Source organism: Myxocyprinus asiaticus, chromosome 24 (genome assembly GCF_019703515.2).
Source record: "Myxocyprinus asiaticus isolate MX2 ecotype Aquarium Trade chromosome 24, UBuf_Myxa_2, whole genome shotgun sequence".
NCBI lineage: Eukaryota > Metazoa > Chordata > Actinopteri > Cypriniformes > Catostomidae > Myxocyprinus > Myxocyprinus asiaticus.
The window spans coordinates 32794460-32821930 of record NC_059367.1 but is presented as its reverse complement, the minus strand read 5'-3'; the positions used below and the strand labels follow the sequence as shown (position 1 = coordinate 32821930).

At 39.1% G+C, this 27471-nt stretch overlaps 1 protein-coding gene across 4 annotated transcripts in view; it reads right to left on the bottom strand.

The window, feature by feature from the left end:
* Positions 1-27471, bottom strand: part of glt1d1 (glycosyltransferase 1 domain containing 1) — a 53404-nt gene that overhangs the window by 16632 nt on the left and 9301 nt on the right. For all 4 annotated transcript variants that reach the window (XR_007892906.1, XM_051653654.1, XM_051653653.1 and 1 more), the window contains exons 5-8: positions 22142-22178; positions 21972-22028; positions 5544-5642; positions 5049-5098 (exon numbers count right to left, since the gene is read on the bottom strand). Coding sequence is in view for 3 of the 4 variants with exons in the window: in XM_051653654.1 (XP_051509614.1) it covers positions 5049-5098; positions 5544-5642; positions 21972-22028; positions 22142-22178 (243 nt within the window). In the remaining variant the exon portion in view is untranslated. The remainder of the gene's footprint in view (positions 1-5048; positions 5099-5543; positions 5643-21971; positions 22029-22141; positions 22179-27471) is intronic.

Genomic DNA, 27471 nt, shown 5'->3' with positions numbered 1-27471 from the left:
GCACAGTGAAAATAGGAATGCATTTACTAATGTTAATGAATAGAACCATATTTTAGAGTGATAAAATAAAATATAACATTTACTGTATATTAATATGAAGCAAAATAACCCACATTTTATCAATGTGGAAAGTTATTCAAAATAACTAACATGTTTTTTCAACTTTTGTGGGAATAATATCATGTTAATCATCGAGCTGGCATGTGAAAAATGTATGAATTTTTTAAAGCAGTAAATCAAACAAAACTAGAGACGCTACTTTTTACACCAAAACAGGTTTCAATGAAAAAACTTAAAGACGTTTCTTACCAGAGGCACTTTTGTTGGCTCTGCGACTGTAGAAGCGCTTCATGGAAATCAACGACATGCTGTTGTGTCATGTGACTTGGTGCGTCAGAAGTTTAACCCTTAAATGTCAGTCTGAATTGTTGTGAACAGTATTCAGTAGGTTTAATTTAATTAAAATTTTGCGTTGCGTATTGCGAAGCCGAAATATAATGTACACGCATGTGTACGCAGGGTTGTACGAGGTAAATAGGAAAAATTTTATGAGTTTACCTTTAAATACAACAACTACTAAATAAAACATCTTATTGGGTATTTGCATAAAAAAATAAATAGAAAAATTAAAAAAAATCTTGTAAGTGTACTTCTGTCCATTTATCAATGTTAAAGGGACAGTTTAACTAAAAATTTTAAAACACAGAATTTTCATTTTTTAAATATGAAATCTGAAACGATTCCTGTGACAACACGTTAACATCTAAAAGCACACATTTAAAATGATAAATTCATGAAGCGGATTCAGGACTGGATTTTTTAAAATATCAACAATAAAACTCATCCATTTAAATGGCAAGTATTAGTTCTCATCAATCACAGGTAGCTATTGGCAACGCGGCAGGCAAGAGCATTTTCTTCAGCACTTTTTAAGAATGTAGCTTTAAACATTATTTTCAAATCAAACCAAAGAGTGGGGGGAAAAAGACATCTGGGATCCATTTGATGTCATCAACATGAGCCCGCCCCTCCAAAGAAACAATGAATCTTACCTCTCCAGATATTCTTATCAAACAAAAATACACCACAGCTTACAAAAACATGTAAGACCCTGGCAGTGTCATCGATTCGCCCCAAGCTAAACACACACAAACAAGAAAGCCTTTAAACATCACTGGAGACGCAAATAGACAATAAAAAGAAACTGTGTCTCCACCTGATGTGTGAAAGTCAAAAGCGAAACATCATAGCACAAAAACAAAAGTCAGTTTGTGGCAGAAGGAAGTGCTGCATCGTTGTGGTAAAATCACTGGGGCTTGTGGATGGGTTGATGTTTGGAGAATTTCTGTCAAGAATTCCATGTGTTTCTACTCAGGTAGAAGGAGGGAAAAAAAAGAAAAAAGTAAGAAAAGAAATAAATGAGATGCAAAGAAAAAGTTCAATTTAACATATACTCTATTGCCATTGTATGATGATTTACAATAGGCAAAAGTAAAGTTGAGATACAGCCTCATTTCCTGACTGCCGTTGGCACTTGACTTCCGATAATGCCCCTAACGGCGCGTTCACATGTACCTTTGCACGGCGAAATTCCACAGGTGAAGATGACGTGGGCGGATGCTGAGCGCGTGTGAAATCAGCAAAAAAATAACTGCTAAACAGCCTCTTTTTACTGTAATGTTGCACTTCATATTCTGGCAGTGAAGTTGAAAAGAAACTCACCACTAAAATTACATCCTTGTCCATTGTGTTTATTTAGTGAAGCTGTGTATGAAGCACCAAACACCACTGCCAAATCAAGCAACTTCCTATTGATCCAGGCGGCCAAAGTTCACTGGAAAGTTCACCAAACTTGAACTCCACATGAAATCCGCTAGGGGAAATTCACTGGAAGTCCATCGCACGAAATTCACGATCATACGGATTCCCATAGAGATGACTGTATTTTACCCACGGAATTTAGCCGTGCAAAAGGTATGTGTGACCGCACTTTAACACTTAAAAATTCATTTGATAACTTTTTGTGGCTTTGTATGAAGAGCATATAAAGCAGCAATGGTGAAGTTTGGAAAATATTTGTAAGAGTAGCAAAAAAATGTATTTCTGTCAAAATTCTGGATGAGAGCCATTGTACTGGGAAGAGACTCCATATAAATGAATGACTTCACTCAATGAGGCAAGAAATAAGAGGAAAAGTTTCTAGACCTACGTAAGCGTTAAAAAGTTTTAATCGGAAGAACAAAATTTATGTTGGTGACGCTAGACGTGATCATATGGGACATTTGACATATTGCTTATGAAAGATCATGTACCCTTAAATCAACACCATACTGCCAGATTACTGTCAATCAGCATCCCCATCCAACCTTTTTGCATAATTTCAACTGTGGTCACCTATCCCTTTAGCACTACTCATAGTGCGTGCGACCTTCGCGACATGGGTTCTGGTTCCTTAGGGACCAAGAAGTAACTGCATTCCAATAAACCTTGCATTTTTGCTCTAAAATTAAATTTTTACTCCACTGACCATTATGTTTAGAGTTTGGGTTAGGGTTAGGGTCTAGGGTTAATAAAATATGCATTCCTGTTGACTGTATTACATCATTTACATCTAAAAATAGAACTCGCTTTGGTACCAATCTATGGACATTTCACCCTGAAACTGGGGTTCACATATGCCCGTTCAACAACACTTCCAACTTCAGCCACTGGGGGCAGTGATTCAAATTTCAGTAAGCACAGACCGATTTCAGCAGCAGAACTTTTGTCTACTGACGCCAAATTCACAGTGTGATCAGTCTGCCAAAGCTGGTCACAGGATTATTCATATCAACCCCAATCATTGCTGCACATTTCACAACGTTCAATCATATTCAGTAGGTTGCCATAGACTCCCAGCCAAAATACAAAGACACCAGAACAAAAGTATCCTTGGTGCTTGGCCCATAATACACCTTATTAACAGTAGCGCCATCTTGGATATTTGACAGGAATGAAAATGAGGCTGTGTGATAGACTTACCGTCTCTTCAATGACATGCACTGTATAAAGCTATCAAAAAGCTCCTAGATCTAATTTTCCACAACTTATGTTGTCTGGAGTTTTTTTATTATTTATTTTGTCAATGTTTCATCAGCGGAACGATAGAAAAACACTAAAAACAACTGTACACCCCATTAAAGATACTGTGCGTCTATCCCTCACGGCCTCATTGTCATTCCCGTAAAAAAATCAAAGATGGTGCCGCTGTGAATAAGACCTATGAAGTAGAACATTTTCAATCAGGTTTCTATTTTAAAACCATGGAAAACTTTCACAAGGAAGAGAAAAAAAGTCAAATGGTTCTGAGGTCTTGTCTTAAAGTCAGTGTGCCTCTCATAACCTTTTCCCCAGACACTCTTCAGGACAAAAACATACTTTGCCTCAGGCATGTTTATCTTTTTCTGTTTTTTTCTATCTCCTAAAATCTTTCTATTTGACCACGTCTGTGACTATTCTGATTTGATTCCACCAGAGGGGGAGGTTGACCTCTCTACAGGGTTGGCAGAAAGGCAGCACCTTGGCTTGGCACATAATCTGGAGTGGCAGATGGCCTGCCACGGGCTAGCCATTAGCTCCTAGCAGCTAACGAGAGTACCCTAGCAAAGTAAAGCACTGCAGGCATACTCATAGCCCAAAGCTTATCCTAGTCTTCTTCATAACTCCTTCCTGTCCCAATACTTTCCATGATTCCATTGCTCTAGCTCTGGTGAGCCTCTAAATGCCTCAGATAAGTCCAGCTTAAAGGATGCTAATGTTGTTATCTTTGCTACATCCAATTAGCGCTACCTTGGAATCAGCAGAAGCATGCTGCTTTTAGTGCGCCAACACTGACACAGCTACTTGACAAAGAATGTGGCTGTTTAGGAGATGTTAACAAGTCATGAAGTGAACTTCAACACGCGTGGAACCCGTTTAACACTTTACCTGTCGTGACGGCAGCAGGAGTATCTTTTAATTGGCATAATTAGACCAGGGATCTTTAATAACTTTCTTTCAAGGAACAGATTATCCTGGGTCCTTCCTGCAATTAACATTTTCCATGGATAAATGCAAACTAAATGTGCTTTGCGATTCAATCGTTTTAACCAATTATCTGCACAGCCCACTACAGCGTGGCGCAACTGACGCAGAGTGGAACACTTCCGCAGGCCACTGGATAACGTGGTGCGGACCACAAAACCTGTGCAAACCATTTGAATTATATCCCTTAAATTAAGTAACTGCGTTATTTTAGCAGAAATGTTGTCTATTTTTTAAGTAACCCTCGCAACTCTGGTTATTTTCATAAATGGCCATGATTGGAGAAGACGCAATCGAATATGTGCAGCTACACAGTACTGGTTCATGTTTGGGAAAGTATAGCTGAACTACGGCCAGAAAAACTTGTTCGCTCTAATCCAGATATGGATGGCTGTCGGCTAAATGACCACCACAGAGTGTTTTTCAACCAGAGACATAGGATGAGATGTGTCACTCGTATACACTGAATATGGCAGCAGCAGGAATGTAATTCTAGCCTTACCTTTTTTTTTTTACAGAAACAAGTTTTTTCATGATTTGAGCTAAAGAAGCACAATTTATGATACCATTGTTATCAGATTTTATTGCTGATTTTAAATATGTTATTTGACCAATCGTTATCTTGACCAACAGCTTGTGAGATTTTGGTCTTTCCCCATTGAAGTAGACATACTTGTATAATACCTGCCCAGAGGCATTGCAAAAATATGATCACTGAGTGACCTGACTTGCCATGAAGGGACATTGTTTTGAACTCATTTCTGAGATTTGCACAAAGAGCACTCTCAATGTATCAGGCAGTGCAGCGATTTCATCAAAATCAATTAAAGGACCATTTAAAAATAATTGACAGGCCGGATTAGACCACGTGCCGCTAGACGAAGAGCCCTGAACTAGACACTACTCTTGAGTCACTCAGTTACAGAAAAAAAAAACCTTCAATCACTTAACCGTTCTCACAATTTTTATCTTTATTTCTTGCTTACCTTTGGACCAATGATGATGAGGACTACCAGGGGGTTCTGAATGTGCCATTCTGTAAGACAAAAGATCAAACAATTTGACTGGACACACATGTACCACCCAATTCCCATATATCAGACAACAGATCACTATGACACAGCATGTCATTTAAGTTGATTAAAGTTATGTCTATGGAATTTTTAAAGCTGAAGTGTGTAATTGATTTCTGCACCAAATCAAACAGAATTACAGATAGTCCCGACCCAAACTCAAGCCATAACCTGGGCCAATGTTCCCAATGTCGGGCTGTTTGGGATACTAAAACAGCACAACTTTTGATGCATCACAGATCAAGTGTTTACACTTTTCGGGGAACATCAAAGAATTACTTTTAGCTGACTGCTTTTTAGTTAGGATGGGATATGAGAAAGTATTTTTACATTGAGAAAATTACACACTTTCCATTTAACAATTTAAGATTCATGGTGTCTTTGATTTATACAACACAACTGGATTACCTGCAAAAGCTTCTAATAGATAAAGAGGATCTTTAACCCGTCTGAGTCCACATACTAGCAGAAACACATGCAAGTCTTCCACTTGTTCGGTACACACACCTAAAACACAAGAGATCTTAAAATAAGTACTTATAGAGAGAAACTGCTAATCCTAAATCAGATGTTAAAGCTCAAGGATTCTGAGCAATGAAATGTAATGCAACATAAATCAATGCATACATGCTGTACCTCACTACGTAATGAGGCTAATCCATCAAACAAGGTCATAGAGATGTCAGAGACGCAACCAGCACAAAACTGATGGCATGCTCAGAGTAGCGTGCATGACGTTCATGAGTACTTTATCAATATGGCATACACACACTATATATGTCATGTCATGGCATGGATAAATGTCAGCTTATATGTCATTGATCACAGCATACGTAAGGGATAACAACTATCTTTACATGTACAGTTGAAGTCAGAAGTTTACATACACCTTAGCCAAATACATATAAACTCAGTTTTTCACAATTCCTGACATTTAATCATAGAAAACTCTCCCTGTCTTAGGTCAGTTAGGATCGCTACTTTATTTAAGAATGTGAAATGTCAGAATAATAGTAGAGAGAATGATTTATTTCAGCTTTTATTTCTTTCATCACATTCTCAGTGGGTCAGAAGTTTACATACACTTTGTTATTATTTGGTAGCATTGCCTTTAAATTGCTTAACTTGGGTCAGACTTTTTGGGTAACCTTCCACAAGCTTCTCACAATAAGTTGCTGGAATTTTGGCCCATTCCTCCAGACAGAACTGGTGTAACCGAGTCAGGTTTGTAGGCCTCCTTGCTTGCACACGCTTTTTCAGTTCTGCCCACAAATTTTCTATCGGACTGTGGTCATGGCTTTGTGATGGCCACTCCAATACCTTGACTTTACTGTCCTTAAGCCATTTTGCCACAACTTTGGAGGTATGCTTGGGGTCATTGTCCATTTGGAAGACCCATTTGTGACTGATTTTCCTTCCTCATGTTGCTATCTATTTTGTGAAGTGCACCAGTCCCTCCTGCAGCAAAGCTCCCCCACAACATGATGCTGCCACCCCCATGCTTCACGGTTGGGATGGTGTTCTTCTGCTTGCAAGCCTCACCCTTTTTCCTCCAAACATTACGATGGTCATTATGGCCAAACAATTCAATTTTTGTTTCATCAGACCAGAGGACATTTCTCCTAAAAGTAAGTTTGTCCCCATGTGCACTTGCAAACTGTAGTCTGGCTTTTTTATGGCTGTTTTGGAGCAGTGGCTTCTTCCTTGCTAAGCAGCCTTTCAGGTTATGTCGATATAGGACTCATTTTACTGTGGATATAGATACTTGTCTACCTGTTTCCTCCAGCATCTTCAAAAGGTCCTTTGCTGTTGTTCTGAGATTGATTTGCACTTTTCGCACCAAACTACGTTCATCTTTAGGAGACAGAATGCGTCTCCTTCCTGAGCGGTATGATGGCTGTGTGGTCCCATAGTGTTTATACTTGCGTACTATTGTTTGCACAGATGAACGTGGTACCTTCAGGTGTTTGGAAATTGCTCCCAAGGATGAACCAGACTTGTGGAGGTCCACAATTTTTTTTTTCTGAGGTCTTGGCTGATTTCTTTTGATTTTCCCATGATGTCAAGCAAAGAGGCACTGATTTTGAAGGTAGGCCTTAAAATACACTCACAGGTACACCTCCAATTGACTCCAATTAGCCTATCAGAAGCTAATTGGCAAATTGTCTAAAGGCTTGACATAATTTTCTGGAATTTTCCAAGCTGCTTAAAGGCACAGTTAACTTAGTGTATGTAAACTTCTGACCCACTGCAATTGTGATATAGTCAATTAAAAGTGAAACAATCTGTCTGTAAACAATTGTTGGAAAAATTACTCATGTCATGCACAAAGTAGATGTCCTAAATGACTTGCCAAAACTATAGTTTGCTAATATGAAATCTGTAGATGGTTTAAAAAATGTAAGTGTATGTAAACCTCTCACTTCAACTGTATAAGTGACGATGTATGTTCTTTGGTTCTTCTGGATCATAGAGTCCTAGGAACCATTGATAAGGAGGATTAGAAAAAACAGTGCACACACAGGCTGCTGTCTTCTCTAACAAGCAAAATTGTATGGACATGATGATATCACCACAGACCTCCCTTTTGTCAGTAGCTGGTATCCGTGAGAACATTCCACCCAAATCTGTGCTTTACCCCAGATCATCCCTCCTTTAAATCCCGCCTATTACTGATTATCCACAGAAATATGAGTGGTAGTGTATGTATGTAGGCTTGTGTGTGTGTAATATGCAGCAGGACTGTCTGTCCAGGCTATTAACATCATGGAAGGGTGATTTTACCATTTATTAATTTGCATAGAATATCTAATGTGTATACTGCCCTACAGAGCCAAAACATTGTAACTTTGCCCACAGTTAAACTGAGAAAAATGGATTCAAAGTTTGTGGATTGTCTAGCTGTTTTCTCAGAATTTGAGAATAGTTGAGCCAAACCTGACAGTCACAGGACAGATCATAGTCCAAGGTCAACTAATTTTTGACAAAATGTTGTTGACATGAGTCATGTGAAAGGGCCTTTATAGTTAGTAGGCCATTGGTTATGGCATTACCTATCTCTTGGAAACCACATCTTTGAAATCACTGCACCTTCTGCAGTTTTTTCTACTTTCAGACCGGCACAGTCTGTTTCGACAGGTAAAGCCAGACCACTGGCCATACATTTGAGGATGAAATGTATGGCCATATGAATAAATGAAATTAAGTTTGAACCCTGCAAAAATAAGAGCTACTCTTTTGGTTAACAATCCACACGCAAGCCGCTTAATGTTTTATTGCTTTTTGGCAGATATTGTTCCCAGTTTTGCTTTAGTTTTTCATCAGTGATGTTTGGGCAAGGCTAAGTCAGGTCATTTGTCATTATGAGGACAATTTCTACTCATGGTAACAGTGGGGGAGGGTCACGGAGAGGTATGTGATGTGAGGTAAAGCTGACAGATTAGACAAATGATCTAGGGGTACGTGCTTACAACGGTTTAACTGTCAGACAAGGGCTTTGAGTCAATACTTTTATTTGGAAAGTGAAATGCATGAATGTCTCACCTCATCTACCCCATAGCAGGCTAAGCCGTCAAATATAGACCAACACTAGCCTAATATACAACTGTTTTGGGTAGTCAACATCCATGTGAATAGTTTCTCTTATTCCCTTGGTTTTATTTGAAAGCAACTTCGAATTTCAGATAATTTACCCTCTTAATTGGATAATGTTAATCTGGAAACAACTACGCATACCTACTAGGCATAAAGTGACCATGATTTAGCCAAGGGGGACACTTTCCAAGATTGACATCTTTTGTTGATCTTGGAATTACATTCTTGTCAAACAAACAGTCCTAATTCTGTCCCTAAGCATTTAAATAATAATTCGCCCAAGAATTAAAATTCTGTAATTATTTACTCTCTGTCATGTCGTTCCAAACCCAAATGACTTACTTTCAGAACATAAAAGGATATATTTTAAAGAATATCACAAATGCTAAATCGCATACAATAGCAGCTGATAAAGACAGCGTGTCATGACGTTTTGTCACAAGACGCGCAAGATCCAATGAGGTTTTGTGATATTGACGTGTCTCTGTATTTGATTTGGGCTCTGTATACATGATTTGAGAATGAATAACAACTTACATTTCAGTCTGTTCATCATACTGTACAAAGTGATCATATTTCTTCAAGACTGATGCACAAGTCGCATGGACTACATTTATTACACTTTTAGGTACTTTATTAAGCTTTAAAATTGAGTCACTATCACTTTTAAATATAATTTAAATAAATTATTTTTGTGTTCTGCAGAAGAAAGAAAATCTGATTGGTTGATAGGAATGTTGCTCCAGGAACATTTCTTTTAGAAACACATTTATTACTATACTATATCATTATATACACTCACTGGGCACTTTATTAGGAAGACCAACACCTACTTCTTCATGTGAATATCTAATCAGCCAATCGTGTGGCAGCAGTGTAATGCATAAAGTCATTCAGATACAGGTCATGAGCTTCAGTTAATGTTCACATCAACCATCAGAATGGGGGAAAAATTTTTATCTCAGTGTTTTGGACTGTGGCATAATTGTTTTTGCCAGATGGGCTGGTTTGAGTATTTCTGTAAATGCTGATCTCCTGGGATTTCCACGCACCAAAAAAAAAAAAAAAAAAAAAAAAAAAAAAAAAAATCATCCAGTGAGCGGCAGTTCTGCGAACGGAAATGCCTTGTTGATGAGAGAGGTCAACGGAGATTGGCTAGACTGGTTAGTTATAGTTAATATGCATATAATATATGCCGTATGTGCATGGCATTTTCAGAGATCCTTACAAGTCAAACTAATCTAAGAAATTAAAAGTATAAAAGTAAATAAATAAATCCAATAAATGAATAAACAAACAGTAAATAAAAAGAGCCAGGTAATCACATGATTGTGTATTAAATGACCTAGAAATCAAAACAAATCAAACAAGCAGTATACATAAAAAAATAAAAAATAAAAAAATAAAACAAGGGGGATATTTTTGCAGCAGAAGAGATGAAGTTTAATCTGCAGTTCGCTCACAGTGCTTGATTACACAGCATAATCTGATGTCGTCTGCAAGTTCTGGTGCAGCTCCTGCATCACACAAGCCAGCAGAATATTGTAATTCTGATCAGACATATAAGGGATGGACAAACCGACCATAATGTTTGGGTCTTGGGAAAGTAAGATAAATGTAAAAGAAATCTAGTTGCCTATGGCTTGAATTAGACTCTTTGATTAATATTTTCTGCTTTGAAGTGTATGCATCACTCTGTAAGAGCAAACATAAAGCATTAGAGGCACAAATATGCTTTATTATGGATTTAAAAGAGTACCACAGCATGTCAGTCTAAACAAGGGCACTGCCATTGTAAAAGAAAAAAAGTATTTGAGCATGGGAAGATGATCAAACAGATATGGATCTGGATGTCTGATTTCAAAGGCTCTGCTACACAGGGGTGAAGTCTAAATGTCTACCTTAAGAAAGCACTGGCATAACTAATGTTCATACTAAAGGTAGTTTAGCAGAGAGATTACCCTTCACCACCAGAGACTGCCAGTACTACACTCCACCAAGTGGCAGTAGGGGAAATAAGCTTTGCCAAATACTAGAAACAATGCTTTGAACAGACGCAATGAAAACATATTTATCAGGCTTCAATTTGTTTAGACATCACATTTAAATTAACCAAATCAGCAATAAAGGACACAGATAAAAACCTAAATGAAAAAGTCTAAGATGTTCATGTCTGCCTTCTTGTTTCATCTGACTTACATATAAAAAATTATATAAATGGGTTCAAATGTCTGAGACCACAATGAAAATCTGAAAGATATATATATATATATATTTCATTTAAACATGGAAATACACAAAATGTTCTATGAAATACACAAAAGGCTCTTGAAATAAAAAAAAAAAAAAAAGGTTATATGTAAAAGGAAGAAGGAATATTTAGGATTCTGCACTTTTTCTAGGTCACTAATCAAATGTAAGCTAATTTGTGACATTGACCAATGACATGTTAACTTTCTTAGCTTCTGTTGAAGCACACAAGCTTTGGAACATTTACCATGCTGGATAACACGGATCATCAGGTTTTGCACAAACTCTAAGTGTACATGCCAGCTGGAGTGCATGCTGTCATTAGAGCAAAAGTGGGACATATACCAAATATTAAGATTCATTTTATTTTTTACATTTTTACTCAAAATGTTATTCTAATAAAATATTGTGTAAAGAAAACAAGTATTACATTAGAACAAGGCGAAATAGAAACATTTTCACTAGTGGTCTCAGACTTTTGGACCCTGTCATACAGTACATATTCTGACACTGGGACAGGTAAAACTTCATTGCATTACCCCTTAATCTGCCCTCTTATGTTCTGATTGCACAGTGTGTACCTTGGCAACATTTCTGATTATAGTACAGTAGCACGCTGTGAATTTGGAAACTCTTTCCCACTGTAACTTTAACTTTGAAGTATGTGCACAGATGTCTTCGGTCCTCTGCTGTAATCTTGTGTTAGAGGATTTGTGCACAAGAGTGGTTTACAGTGGATTACAGCCATTCTAAGACCAAACAGCAGAGGGAATTTGTCCTCTCTTTAGTGTTAAGAGGGGAAGTAACCCTCCAGGTTCACATCTCCATGGCCATACAGTCCTCCAGGACTGTAACGCACAAATCTGATATTTTGACACATACCTGATTTTATTTGTTTTTGTCCTGTCGGTTTACATTAATACCTCGCCAATAAGCACTAGCCCAGGAGTCTGCAACTACTTTCATTTAGGGCCAGATTATCCAGATGAAAACTTGAGAGACCTTTAAATGTGAACTCAGTCATTTTTTTCCTCATTAATGAGGTTTAACTTCTAAAGACATGAATAGCAATTTTGCAATATATGTATGAAATCATGACCACTCACATTAAAATGAAGACTCCATTCATATCAGTAACTTTATAAAAGCTGTTTTATTCTACATGGAGAGGGTCCGCACATGGGGGTGCCATGTTAGAATCACATGACCAGCTGAATACAACTTGCTTATTCTCAGTAACCGTCCTGTTATTTGACACTTTCACTCATTAATCATGGCTGACTGTGAATACTAAATTTCTACAATGGCATCTGAAACTGAAAACTATTGATTTTAAATGATGCTGCATCCAAGCCGCTAGGTGTCAGTGCAAGTCCAAGATGACACAAAGAGTGCATCTTTAAGATTAATTATTATATCTTAACACTTTCGCAACACCCTTAATACTGTGTGAATATTTACATTAAAATAGTCAAAGGTATTGAATACATTTTTTTAATGGCCAGGCATTAAATTGTCTCCATGTTATTCCAGAAAATGACAACAGAATTTTCATTTTTGGGTGAACTATCCCTTTAATAACTAAGGATACACAAATTTTCGTATTTGTACAGGAATATTCTTAAAGGAATAGTTCACCTAAAAATGAAAATTCTCATCATTTACTCACCCTTACGCCATCCTGGATATGTATGACTTTCTTTCTTCTGCTGAACACAAATGAAGATTTTTAGAACAATTTCTCAGCTCTATAGGTCCATACAATGCAAGTGAATGGTGGCCAGAACTTTGAAGCCCCAAAATGCATATAAAGGCAGCATAAAAGTAATCCATACGACTTCAGTGTTTAAATCAATGTCTTCAGAAGCGTTATGATAGGTGTGGGTAAGAAACAGATCAATATTTTAGTTAATTTTTACTATAAATTCTCCTCCCTGCTCAGTTAATCTCCACTTTAACTTTCACATTCTTCTTCTTGTGTTTTTGGTGATTCGCATTCTTCATGCATACGCCACCTACTGGGCAGGGGGAAGCATTTCTTAAATATCTGTTATGCAGTGTCTGCAGGGCAGTACAAAATCATAAAAAAGTTTTTTAGATTGATCTTATTTTTAAAAAATGTTAAACATCTTACAGATTTTGCAAGAGCTATGTAAACGTATGACAATAGGGGTGTGTAAACTTATGAGCACAACTATAAATGTGGCACATATCACTCTTGCTCACTTCCTTAAACTTGTGATGAATGGATGTATGGAAGGATTTCTTCACACCTCTGATCAGCCTGCCCATTCCTTCATCTACACTTTTATCTTCCCTCTGCCTTCAACCAGTGGCTCAGCGTTAAGACAAGCTTGGCAATTTTCCCCCACATGTCAGAAAGAACACTTAAGAATGCACTGACATCTCCGATGCAATTGAGAGGGAAGTATAATTATTTCAGACTGAATTACACCTCAAAGGGTTCAAAAAAATACATCAGTGTGTGTTTGCCCATACTGTATGTGGGAGCAAAGCGGTAAGCAGGTGTCTTTTCTACAGGTTTTGATCTGAGCGTTCACATGAAAGTAAAATAGGAGGATATAAACAAACAAAACTGTCACAGAAAGTGAGGGAAAAAATGTAAGAAAAAAGAAAGAAGAGCATTTCTCTCCAGAGGGAGGAGGTTATTCATCTTTACATGCCACAGAAAGTGGTTTTGCTCACTGTCGTCCCCCCGTCCTCCTTGTCCCCTTCCCTAAGAGATTCCCCATTTTATGTTTTAAAGCCTTTGATCATAAGGATGGCTGTGTGTGGGTGACTTCTACCACTAAACACTGTAACACAAGGATGTATTTTAATGTCTCTTGCTCTCAAAAAATTGCCACATTAAAATAGTAAAATTCAACATTTTAAAGGAACAGCTCGCCCAAAATTGAATTTCTGTCATCATTTACTCACCCTATGTTGCTCCAAACCCATTTGACTTTCTTACGTGAAACACAAAGGAGAAATGTTGAAGAATGTACTGACTATTGTTTTCCACATAATGAAAGTAAATTATTCAAGCTTCAAAATAACAAAACAAAGCACCATAAAATAGTCCATACATCTCTTGCGTTATATTGTAAGCCTTCTGAAGCCATATGATAGCTTTGAGTAATTAATACATCAAATTTGAGTCATTATTAAAAAAAAACTTCCCCTCTGTTGAAGCTCTGGAATGGACTACAAATTGGGCATGTCAACACAATTCAATGGCAAAAGCAACTGGTTCTTGGGTAACTTGATACTGATATCATATCATTTGATGGTGCTTTATCATTTTTTTTTTTTTTGGGGGGGGGATTTTTCCCTTTTTTCTCCCAATTTTGGAATGTCCAATTCCCAATGCGCTCTAAGTCCTCGTGGTCGCTTAGTGATTCGCCTCAGTCCGGGTGGCGGAGGACGAATCTCAGTTGCCTCCGCGTCTGAGACAGTCAACCCGCGCATCTTATCACGTGGCTTGTTGAGCACGTTGCCAAGGAGACATAGCGCGTGTGGAGGCTTCATGGCATCCACCGCGGCAACCACGCTCAATTCACCATGTGCCCCACCGAGAACAAACCACATTATAGCGACCACGAGGAGGTTACCCCATGTGACTCTACACTCCCTAGCAACCGGGCCAATTTGGTTGCTTAGGAGACCTGGCTGGAGTCACTCAGCACGCCCTGGGATTCGGACTAGCGAACTAGTGAACTCCAGGGGTGGTAGCCAGCGTATTTTACCACTGAGCTACCCAGGCCCTCTGGTGCTTTATCATTTTAAAACATGACAGCCTAAGTCCCGGTTCACGTTCCAAAAAAGAAAGTCATAAAAGTTTCGAATGAATGAGGGTGAGTAATTGACAGAATTTTTACTTTTGGATAAACAGTTCCTTTAAGTTATGGTGTATAATTTTATTTATTTTTTTTAAATCACTACACCAAATAGTCTGGGAAGTCTTCAGAATAAAAGACTGATGAGGTGTTCACACTGACAGTGATTAAATCGCTGTAAAACCGAGAATCTTGAAGAGCTCAATGGCTTAGTCAAAGTCAGTCTTGCTGGCTCTCCCGGATAAAGTTTTTCAACTCCTGTCAACACCCCAAGCAACACTTACACCTCCAGACAGCTCAAAGCCTCTGACAGGAATAGTAGAAATCAAACTTCACTCTTGCCACTCACATCTGAAGCACACTAAATCATCTCTCCATCAGGACCCAAAATCCCATGAGGCCCTGCAGGCGTGACTCTCATCATCTTCCAGTGCTATGAGGGGGTCTACAGTCACAATCCCAGAGGACCACCCTGATCTCCCAGATCATGAAACACCTAAAAACTTAGAAAGTTCCCAGCCCAAAAGGACTTTTCAAACTTCTTAATGCCAAGTTAACTGTATTCCTTTTTTCTTACAAAATATTTGTTTTTTTTTTCATCCAATATTAGAATATTTGTGAAGTATTTCGAAATTTGTATAGTGCTTTTTGAAACTGATATTGTTCCAAGGCAGCTGTACAAAAATAGTGCTATACAACCAGTGAGCATGCTAAAAACTTCCTAGGAAGTTACAACACAAATAGGCTACGAACTATTCTTGGACATATGAACGCTGCAAGAGCTGCATATGTGTGTTGCATTTTTTCCCCCTTAAGCCGGGTGCACAAATTTTTGTAATCATAAAACACTTCTCTCTTCGTCGGACAAAATCGGCAGTCTTTGTTCACTAGTGTAACATGTTCACAGACGGACAATTAATGGCCTTGATGTGGAATATTAGCCTCCAACGAAGTTCTGGCAGTGTCAGACATTTTGCATTGAAGTCGTGCAGTGAGCCTACTTCTATGACTGACAGATGAGATAACCCACTCCTCACTCGCAAACTGCTCACTGTGTTAAGAGAAACTCCACTCTGAGTTCGCTCTTTGGCAAGAAACCTGCTCCGAATTCACTCTATAGCAACATCTGTGCCCAGTTAACACTCCACTGAAACTCTTTCAATGTTTTTTATTAAAAAACATGGTCTACACAGCTGGCGCTGTGTGTGATGTCCTCGTGTACAAAAACATCCCATTTCACTGGCTAGGCATTAACCAATAAAACGACTTCATTGACCCCCTCCTCTGCCAAACACTGGTCTTGCTCTCTCGCATCAGGATTTTACAAGTTGCACAAGTGAGTTTTGCTACAGGTTTTTCGCAAAAGTAGTTGCAAAAGTCAAGGCTTGTAGATTTAAAGTTGCAGTGCCAGATTTAAGGTATTAAATGCCAATTTGTGGTTTTACTGCGAAAATTAATTAAAGTACAAACGTTAATATGCAATACAAGATTGTGTCTGTAGTTGTATTTATGTGAATGTCATTTTCAATATGTCCAAGGCTGATCTATCTTTTTTCCTACATTTTCAGTATAGGCCTACTAATCTTGAAGAGGAGAGAGAGATGTACTGTACAGTTTTCATAAACTACATTTCCATCCAAGGATTTTTTGCGAACAAAGTTTTAGTGCATCCAAATAAAGCTGATGGAAATGCAAATTATCGCTAAAATTTCACAAGTGTCGACATCATATTTTTCCGTTTCACTCTAGTGCATAAACTCTGTCGATACTTCAAATGTCACGAAAAACTTGTTTGGAAACTGGAAAATTGCCATTAATGCAAAAATTTTGTGTCACATGACAGAGTTTACCCCAATCGTTATCCTGTAATCATAAAGACATGGTATACACCTTTGAAAGCCAATTTATTGTACGTGATTGTGGATTGATCTTAATGGCATATAGATCTGATGCTGCAACCATGACACTTCCAGGAGTGCCAACACAAATATCTCGTATCATGCACATCGACAGGTGCACAGAGAACAAATTAATGGCCAATCTTTGTGATTAATTTAATCATGGTAGACATCTGTTTATTTATTAAAGTTGCTTTTCCACACCATTCAAAATAATAGACGGCAGTCACGGAATTAGCCCACAATACAAAAAACATATAATTTCTGTGCACAAAGATGTTTTAAATTAAAAATTAATACACAATACTAGGAGAAAAGCATCAGTGTGCTTTTTTGGAACACTAACATATAACCCAATTCTATTAAATTATTGTTTAATTTCCTTTTGAAAAATTGCCGCCAAAATTCCCTGTATTAAATTAATTACCAAACGAAAAAAGCATTAAATAAAAATAAAAAAAATAACCAAACTAAAAAATTATGTTTTTAGACCTATATATACGCCTTTTCTTTACATAAACTTAAATTAGCCTTACCCTGATCTGTAGATGAAAAAAGTCAGTTGAATGACATTCCCAGAATATTCTGCACTTTTTTTTAAGACTATAAACTATCAGAACTATTTGTCCAATGCTGAAGTTCACTTTCAGAAAACTAACTTTTGAAAATTGTAAAACTTTTAAATATTTTAAATCTAACCCTCTTTACCTCGGATCGCATTTGCTGAGCTTCTTCAGACAATGTAAATTGCATTATGATGCTAAAATTCATTTTAGATGACAATCAAGTTCAGTTGGACGTTAAAAGTTGCTGGACAAATATGCAGGACATAATGCAGTTGTGATGGCAATGCTTTAGATTAGATGATTGTTCAAAATAGCCTATTGAATATCAGGAATGTATCATATATTTAAATCCTGATATTACACCGCATCAGTTTTTCTTTAATAGCTGTGCACACAGCATATACACATCGATGGATGACCTTATACTAAGACCAAATGTTTTCCCCACTACTTGGTGCAGGTTGTCAGCTTGAACAGGGCCATGACGATTCGCTTTCGGGTCGGAACCGGTGGCAACCTGCGATAGGCGCAACATCAGGACCAATATTACAGTCCTATCAGAAGGGCAACTGCTCCCTTTCGATTGCAATTCCTCCTCTTCTGATTGCATTTATTTGTGAAATTAAATTGACAGTAAGCTGGCTAATTTCAATGAATTGTCTCAATACTCTCCCCATTTTACCAAAACTTCGGAGGAAAACAAATAGGGACATCTGGGAGGCAAATTAGCAATATACACACATTTCTGTATGGAAACAGCTTAAGGGCAGATTTATTTTGCGATAAACCAAAACTTATGCGACAAAGTGGTTTTTTTAGGCATGACGTCATCACGCACACAATTTTTATTGATAAAAGGCCATTTGAATGGAAACAGGCAGAAGACGGCAAATTTGTTTTACACATTTTCACTATGTCGATAATAAAATAGCACGACAAGTGGATGGAAACTAGGCTTATGGTGAACAGAGCATTTTGTCATGTTTTCTGGCCTCATATCTTTTACAATTATGCATTGAATTGCGTTCATTGTTCACATCTGTAATTTTCAGTAAGTACTTGCATCAGTGATGTCTCTTTCTTATTATAGGCCTATTTGACAAAATCCATTCTTTTTAACATACACAAAGCTTGTAATGAAGTGGTACTGGAGAGAAAGAAAACGCTGATGTTCAGACTTTCAGATTAAACATTGGGCCACAGTATTGGCTATGATGTGTATTGTACAGTCTGACATAATGCCGTAGTGTGCCATGGGCTTTTACCCAAGAACGCAATGAAGAAAACCTGTATGTCAAAGGACAGATCACAGTCAAGAGACCTGAATGCAGTGAATTTTGCCAAAATGTGTAGTTACAGTATTTTGCCTTTGCAGGGCAATATAGACCTCCTATCTGTGCTCTCCTAAAACCCCATTGTGATCTACAGATGACATGTTAGCTATCTCATCATCCGCTCCAGCATACCCTCAAGCTGGTAGGAGGTCAGAGACCTGCTTTGATAGAGCTGCTGAGGCTTGAATTGACTGATCTCAGAGCAATGGCAACACCCCAGGGGGCCTCGCAAACAAGCATGGGCTTATGCAGAGAGATCAATCTTCAACAAGGAGCAGCAGGCACACAAGCTGGAGTAGATTACTCCAACACGGCAGTCAGTATGCCCAGGAGAATGGATTAGATATTCTGGGCATAGAGATTGAATCGTTCTCTCTACATTTGGGTTTGTACGGTAAGGCAACATGATTGTCTGTAGAGTTGTGGGCCTTTTCATCAGAAGTTTGACTTGATTTAGTTGATTTAGCAGAAATATAATTTCATGATCTGGTATAAAAGGTTTACTCAATTTTTCCCTTTTTAAAAAAAGTTCAACATATTAGTTCTGCTTTTGCATGATGCTGCATCCGTTGCTATGTCAGCAGAAGACCAAGACAACTACCATACTGTATATGCCAACGCAACTTAAAAAAATTACTCTGTGCACCTATGAATGTGATTCATATTTTCAAAAGATTTCAGGAGCTCATGATATTCAGAGCCTGTCTCCCTGGGCTACACTTTCAAATTCTGTAAATTACTCAAGTGACAACTTTGCAGTAAAAAAAAAAAAAAAAAAAAAAAAGGAAAAATGACAGCAGATTTCAAATTACTATTACACATCACCTTTTCAAAATATTGGACATTTTGTTAAAACCTGCATGACTGAAGAAGGATGTAAGGATCCTTTTGTGCTGCTTGAAAAGAGAGTACTGCCAGCAAGCTTTCTCATCTATGTGCAAATCAGTGAAACAAAATCACTGAAAGCTGAATATTAATGCTATATACCACTCACAGCCCATATAATAAACAATAAATTCTGATGGCTTACAAATCTCAGACACAAACTATTATAAGCCACACAACAAAGAAAAATCACAAAATAAAAAGCTTCTTGAACAACCATAGGTGACTACCAATTTCCGTTTGCCTGTTTTCCACTTCGGCTCATTACAAATCATTAAAATACAAGCTACACACACGAACCAGAACCATTTGAACTCTATTATACTTTTAAATATGAACTCAGGTTCAAAGTGTGCTGTTGTTGGAAGAACACCAATAGGATATTGGTGATCAATGCCCTATGCCTTACATTTCATGCCAAAGCAGGAGCAAAGGAAACAAGCTTGCAGCTATTAGATTAAAATATCACCCAAAGAGAATGTATTTTTTGATAACAAAGCTACAAAACTGCACACAATCCAGAACTGTACCTAAGCTATGATCACACTCCTCAAACTAAACAGCAAAAGCATGTGTCACCCGGTATTCACTATAGAGTTAGAGGTGATATAGTGGAAACATATGTTTATTTAACAGCATGATTTTGAATCAGTTGCTTATATTTATCTGTGTATTTGTCTAAATGGGCATAGCAAATTTTCTGTGTACACTTACTGAGCACTTTATTGGGAACACCTTCTTATTCATGCGATTATTTAGCCAATTGTGTGGCAGCAGTGCAATGCATAAAATCATGCAGATACAGTTCAGGAGCTTCAGTTTATGTTCACATCAACCATCAGAATGGTGAAAAATGTGATCTCAGTGATTTTGACCGTTGCATGATTGTTGGTGCCAGACGGGCTGGTTTGAGTATTTCTGTAACTGCTGATCTCCTGGGATTTTCACACTCAACAGTCTCTAGAATTTACTCAGAATGGTGCCAAAAAAACCCCAAAAAAACAAGTGAACCGCAAAAAGCAGTGTGAATACAAAACAATTTGTCTGAAAATTGATATCAGGCTCCCACTATTATTCAAGGCAAAATTTGAGTTCAAGAAAAAAAATGTGAGTGATGTCAAAAGTTACAAATACATCTCGGTTCTTTTATTCTTGCAAAAGTGATCTGTGATTATTTCATTCCTTCATTCTTTTGCCCCATCCCATAAATAGATATGCACTTTTTGCAGCATCTCATATAAACATGTTTTTTTTTGGCTTAAACTAGCACCCATAGACTCTCTCACACACACAAACATTTTCACCCCTCACAGGTCATCTCTAATCAAGGCTGAGCGCTTATGAACCCATTTGAGTTCAACAGTGTTGAGGACTGAAGAGCACATGCATATTTAATGAGGCGACGTCTGCTGCATATCGAAATTATTATGGCCTGTTTGAGAGGGATGATGATGAATTCATATGTAGAGTTATAAATAAAACAGAAAGCCCTGCTCAGATCTTACTCTGCCTCTTTGTAACAGGTATGGAAATTAACCTAATACTGTTCTTGATCAACATCTATCATATGATGCAGGCCACTTACTGGAGATGGGAGGAGAGGACATTAAAAAATTCTAAGAAATGAAAGAGTTTTGTATGTGTGTGTACACTGTTGTGTATAGAGAACTTCAAAGTGGCAGATTGATGGGTGTCTCTCCTTGGTCTCGAAAGAAAAGAGTGAGGCAGGATGGAGACATTAATCACAGACATTCTTGATGGCAAGTGATGGACTTGTGTCACACAAAACAACACTGAGGTCCAGAGGAATAGAGCACAAGCACCACAGAATAACATGTCAACCAAAGCAAGAAGCTTTTAGTCAGCGTCAAAGACAAAGAACCAATTGTTTTTGAAATTCTTTTTAAATGTAAGTTAAGTGAGGAGTTTGCAATTAATTCATATCACACAAGAAAAAGTGCTGTTTAGCTGAATATTTTGTAATGCCACAGATAATCTCAGCTGTGCATTTATCCCGTACAACAGCACCATTGAGTGATATTGCTTTTCTACAACAGTTCCATAAACAAAAAGTAAATATTGAGCTACTTACATTTTTTACAGAATATGGCCAGGTATTTGGTCTGTTTTTGCTCTGCTAACGAAAATAGTTCCTAATTAAGCCAGTGCAGGATCAACTGTTGCATGACACCGAGCAACTGAAAAACTGGCAGCCTGTCTAGAAAGCCGCAATCATGGACAAATGGAGTGATCAAACAGTGTAGTGTCCCAGTGCTGTTATACTAAATATCAGCACTCTTCGACTGCATCCTGGCCAATTAGATTAGAGAATCAGAGCTAACTGATGTATACTAACATTTATAGAAAGGAAGCTGGACAATATAAGACATCAGACATGGATCAGAAAAAATTTGCCCCCAAATCTATCACAAAGTAAAAGATTATTGTAAAATGGTGAAGGTGTTTTTACCTGTGCTTTGCAAAAAGTCGCTCCAACTGAAACATGATGCCACTCTGGTCTCAATCCCTGGAAATACATGCAGAAGGACAGAGGGACATTTCAAAATCTATTTGGCTCATGTCATTGTTACATTTTATTGCTGCATAGTGAAAAAGCATGTTCTATAATTAAAAATTTACCTTGAGGTTGCACGTAGATCTTCTTGCTCTCACATACCTGGACAAAGTGAACAGAAATGGATGTTACAGTAGACCCCTACTGGACATTAGTATTAGTGCCAAATAAAAGCTTCACACACTGAATTTCTATGACTTTTCCAGTCGTTCATGATTACTGCAACAATAATTAAAACTCATTTTATATAGACTGCATTCAAAATGAGCAATTTCTAGCCGATTAAATACTGTACAGTATGTTAGAGTTGAGTACAGCTAGAACTTTATTAAATTTCTTTTTAAAGGTGAAGTGTGTTTTTTTGAGTTTCTCAGCTTATATGCAGTATAAACATTGACTGTTGTTCTGTGGAGCTTTTTGTTGGAGCATTCTGACCAACCCGACAAGGCAAAATTGGCTCAATAAATGGTGTGAGTTTTGGGTGGGAATATCTGTTTGGCAACCAATGAAAAATGGCACACAATTCACCTTTAGGATTTTTTTTTTCATTTTCATTACATTTCAGGCCTGGAAATTACCTGATATTTTATCAAGTTTTCCATGACCATGGAAAGCCTGCAAATAAAGGCAGTGAAATAAAACTAAATGTCAAGCATTAGATTTTCCCTTTTTATGATAATAGATTAATTCACATTCAAAGTTCATCCCCGAAACATGTCCTTGTCTAATGCAATAACAGAAAATATCAGTTGGAATAATCTTTACTAATGTGGCAAATTGACATCTTTGATTTGCCTGAATCAATACCGGTGGAGAAAAAACAATATAACAGCAGGAAGGTAATAAAATAATAAAATGTAAATGCCCGGCTGAGATGGGGATAATTTCACACACAGACAGAGGAAAAATTGGCTGGATGTTATCAGTCCTTGGGGAGGGAGACCCCTGGTGTGTGTATATTTGATATCTATATGATTGAGTTCTATTGTGTATGAACTAACTGACAGACACATCCTGTTTGCCTTGGCTTACACATATGTGTGAACGTCTGTGTAACGTTGGTGTCTAGGAGTGGAAGAGAGGAGATGCAGGAGTAGAATCTTTAAATCCTTTAATTATAAAGGCTGGAGTGGAACAAACGATAGATTTAACTTCACAAAATAACAAAACAAGGAAACACTTCAAGGACTGACAAATGACTGAAAAAAACTAGAGGGTATTTATACACAAAAAACTAATGAGGGAATGGAAGGTAGGTGAGGATGACGATGAACAGATGGAAGTGATTAGGGCAGTGAATTCTGGGAAATGTAGTGCAGGGGAAAGTTCAAAATAAGAGTCCTTGAAGAACATGGAGACAGACTGTGATATTATCCGTGGATACGGGGACGGTCGAGGCTACAGGCACTGGCTCTGGGATGGTCGAGGCTACAGGCACTGGCTCTGGCTCGTTAACTGTGGCCGGCATGGGCACTGGCTCGTTAACCTTGGCCGGCATGGGCACTGGCTCGTTAACCGTGGCCGGCATGGGCACAGGTTGTGGCCCGGGGTTCCAGCTATAATTCACAGCATATGGGGGAAATGCAACTTCCGTCGTTTCTACCGCTGACTGCGGCAGGGAATCGACCACCGGAACCTGGAGAGGATGAGCACCCCCCCAAATTATTTAGGGGAATTGTTTGGAGAGGAGTAACCTTGGCGATAAGGGGCGAGGAAGGCACGGAGACAGGGGCCGTGGAAGGTGCGGAGACAGGGGCCATGGAAGAAGTCAACTCCTGAATTAAACATTAAGTGAGTGAAGGGTTATGCATATTCAGGGTGGCTAGGATGTAATTCACCAAGGGAAGATCTTCCGCCTCCGGAAGTGCTGTGGGTCTGTGGAAGTTTAATCCCATTCCATAAATGGGCTCGAGGTATATGTCCAGAATTGAAGTCAAAGCAGCGAGGTGAAGGAACTTGGTTGTGTATTCCAAGAGGGGAAGATCCTGTCTGAACAGCTCCAAGAATAATACTGTTGGCTCTATGCTCAGTGATGTGCACATCAAGGTGAGGTTTTGTAGGAGAGGAGGATAAGCGGGATCGCTGGAATTAGAGGAAGATGTTAGGAGGAACAGGTAAGTATATCCGTATTTTTGTTTTGGGCCAATCCTTCTGTAATGTTGGTGTCTAGGAGTGGAAGAGGAAGAAAGGAGACACAGGAATAGAATCTTTAAATCCTTTAATTATAAACGCTGGAGCGGAACAAATGATAGAGCTAACTTCACAAAATAACAAAACAAGGAAACACTTCAAGGACTGACAAATGACTGAACAAAACTAGAGGGTATTTATACACAGAAAATTAATGAGGGAATGGAAGGCAGGTGAGGATGATGATGAACAGATGGAAGTGATTAGGGCAGTGAATTCTGGGAAATGTAGTGCAGGGGAAAGTTCAAAATAAGAGTCCTTGAAGAACACGATGGAGACAGACTGTGACAGACTGGGGTTTCATATAAGGATAAAACATGGAGATACTGCTTTTAATCCTATGCTATTATAGGATGTAGGGCAGGATATTGCATTTGTAGCCATTAAATATCAAAGTACCATGGTATTACCATCTGATACCCTAAGTACTTAAAAGGACACTTACAAGGGGTCTGGAAAACATACTATAAGGCAGACTTTTTCACTCTAATCTATAGGACAAGTTTTCCTTTTGACAAAAATTGGCATTTGTAAATTACTCTAAATTACTGCATACAGTCAATTACTTAAGTTGTCTTAACCCTTTAAGCTCCAATGGGTCCACTGAGAAAAAAAAAAAATCACTATCAAAATATTAATAACTACAGTCTTGACCAACACAAAATAGGTATCATTTTAAAGCTTAGAATCTGTACTTTACAATGTATGTAGGCATTATGACCAACACTGAACAAGTGCTTTGAAATTTGCAGACAAATCAGAAGTGTTCCGTTTGAATAATTAATTAATAATTTAGCACTGCACATATCATTGTAATTGGTAAAAACATCAAACTGATCAAATTTGTGTCATATGTTATTGGAAAGCACTAAAAGAGTAGAATACAAACAGCCTATTTGTTTTACCTTACAGACAAAAATATAGTGAGTAATACCTACGTATATGTCTTAAACATAATTGTTACATGTAAACAGGTGTTGCTAATATGCTGCGTTTTCACTTATAACTTCACGAAAATTAACAGACCATAAAATATCACATACCATTGCTTAGAGGAGGTGATTATCTTTCAAACAAGCCCATGCGCAATGTTATCGGATGCATAGATCATTAGATATTCCACACAAAGCACAATGTGCACACAGCTGTCACAGTCTGTTTCCCTCATTTTCTTCAAGGACTCTTATTTTGAAGTTTTCCCCTGCACTACGTTTCCCAGAATTCACTGCCCTAATCACTTCCATCTATTCATCGTCATCCTCACCTGCCTTCCATTCCCTTATTAGTTTTCTGTGTATAAATACCCTCTAGTTTTGTTCTGTCATTTGTCAGTCCTTGAAGTGTTACATTGAGTTATTGAAGTGTTACGTTGTGTTAAGTTTGCATCTTGAGCTTTATTGTTTGTTTCCACTCCAGCGTTTATTATTAAAAGATTTAAAGAATCTACTCCTGCATCTCCTCTCTTCCTCTTCCACTCCAGACACCAACGTTACAGAAGGACTGACCAACAAAAAATACGGATACACTTACCTGTTCCTCCTAACGTCTTCCATCTACTCCAGCAATGCCACTAATCCTCCTCTCCTACAAAGCCTCACCTCCATGAGCACATCACTTAGCATGGAGCCAACAGAGTTATTCTTGGAGTTGTTCAGGCAGGATCTTCCCCTCTTGGAATATACAACCAAGTTCCTTCACCTCGCTGCTTCGACATCAATACTGGATATATACCTCAAGCCCATTTATGGAATGGGATTAAACTTCCACAGACCCACAGCACTTCCGGAGGCAGAAGATCTTCCCTTGGCGAATTACATCCTAGCCACCCTGAATATCCATTACCCTTCACTCTCGTCACGTTTAATACAGGAGTTGACTTCTTCCACGGCCCCTGTATACGCGCCTTCCACGGCCCGTATCTCCAAGGTTACTCCTTTCCATACAATTCCCCTAAATAATTTTTTTGGGGGGACTCATCCTCTCCAGGTTTCAGTGGTCGATTCCCTGCCGCAGTCAACGGTAGCGACCATGGAAGCTACATTTCCCCCATATGCTGTGAATTATGGCGGGAAACCCGGGCCACAACCCGTGCCCATGCCGGCCATGGTTAACGAGCCAGTGCCCATGTCTGCCACGGTTAACGAGCCAGTGCCCATGCCTGCCACGGTTAACGAGCCAATGCCTGTAGCCTCGACCGTCCCAGAGCCAGTGCCTGTAGCCTCGACTGTCCCAGAGCCAGTGCCTGTAGCCTCGACCATCCCAGAGCCAGTGCCTGTAGCCTCGACCGTCCCAGAGCCAGTGCCTGTAGCCTCGACCGTCCCAGAGCCAATGCCTGTAGCCTCGACCGTCCCCGTATCCACGCTCCCTGCTGGCCGGAAGAGGAGGAGAAGGAAAAGGACTCCTCCTCCCCAGTCTCTGGCTATGCTCACGACCACGGAGGTCGTTCCCCAGTCTCTGCCTATGCTCACGACCACGGAAGTTGTTCGCCAGTCTCTACCCGAGCCCTCGACCGCAGAGGTTGATCCCCAGTCTCAGCTTGTACTCTCTGCCACGGCTCTCAGCCCCGAGCCTTCCGCGGCTCTCAGCCTCGAGCCTTCCACGGACTCTTCCCTCGATCCTCTCTTAACTCCGCATTCCATGGCTCTGTCCCTCGAGCCTCCCATGGCTCCGCCTTCCATGTCTCCGTCCCTCGAGCCTTCCCTGGCTCTGCCTTCCTCGGCTCCACCTTCCTTGACTCTGCCCCCAGAGACTTCCATGGCTCCGCCCCCAGAGTCTTCCACGGCTCCGTCTTCCATGGTTCTTAGCCCAGAGTCTTCCACAGCTCCACCTTCCACGGCTCCGCCTGCTTCCCCAGAGTCTTCTCCTCCAGCGGTTCCACCTCCTGACCCAGTCCCTGCCCTGTGGCTGCCCCCCAGGCCTCCGGATTCATTCCCAGCCCTGAAGTCGCCCCCCAGGCCCCTGGATCATCCTCCTTGGATCCTTCATCTTCTGCGTCATCATACCCCCCTCATCCATCGTTGGGCGCCAGGAGTCGCCCTTTAAAGCGGGGGGGGGGGGGGGGGGGCACAGTCTGTCTCCCTCATTTTCTTCAAGGACTCTTATTTTGAAGTTTTCCCCTGCACTATGTTTCCCAGAATTCACTGCCCTAATCACTTCCATCTGTTCATCATCATCCTCACCTGCCTTTCATTCCCTCATTAGTTTT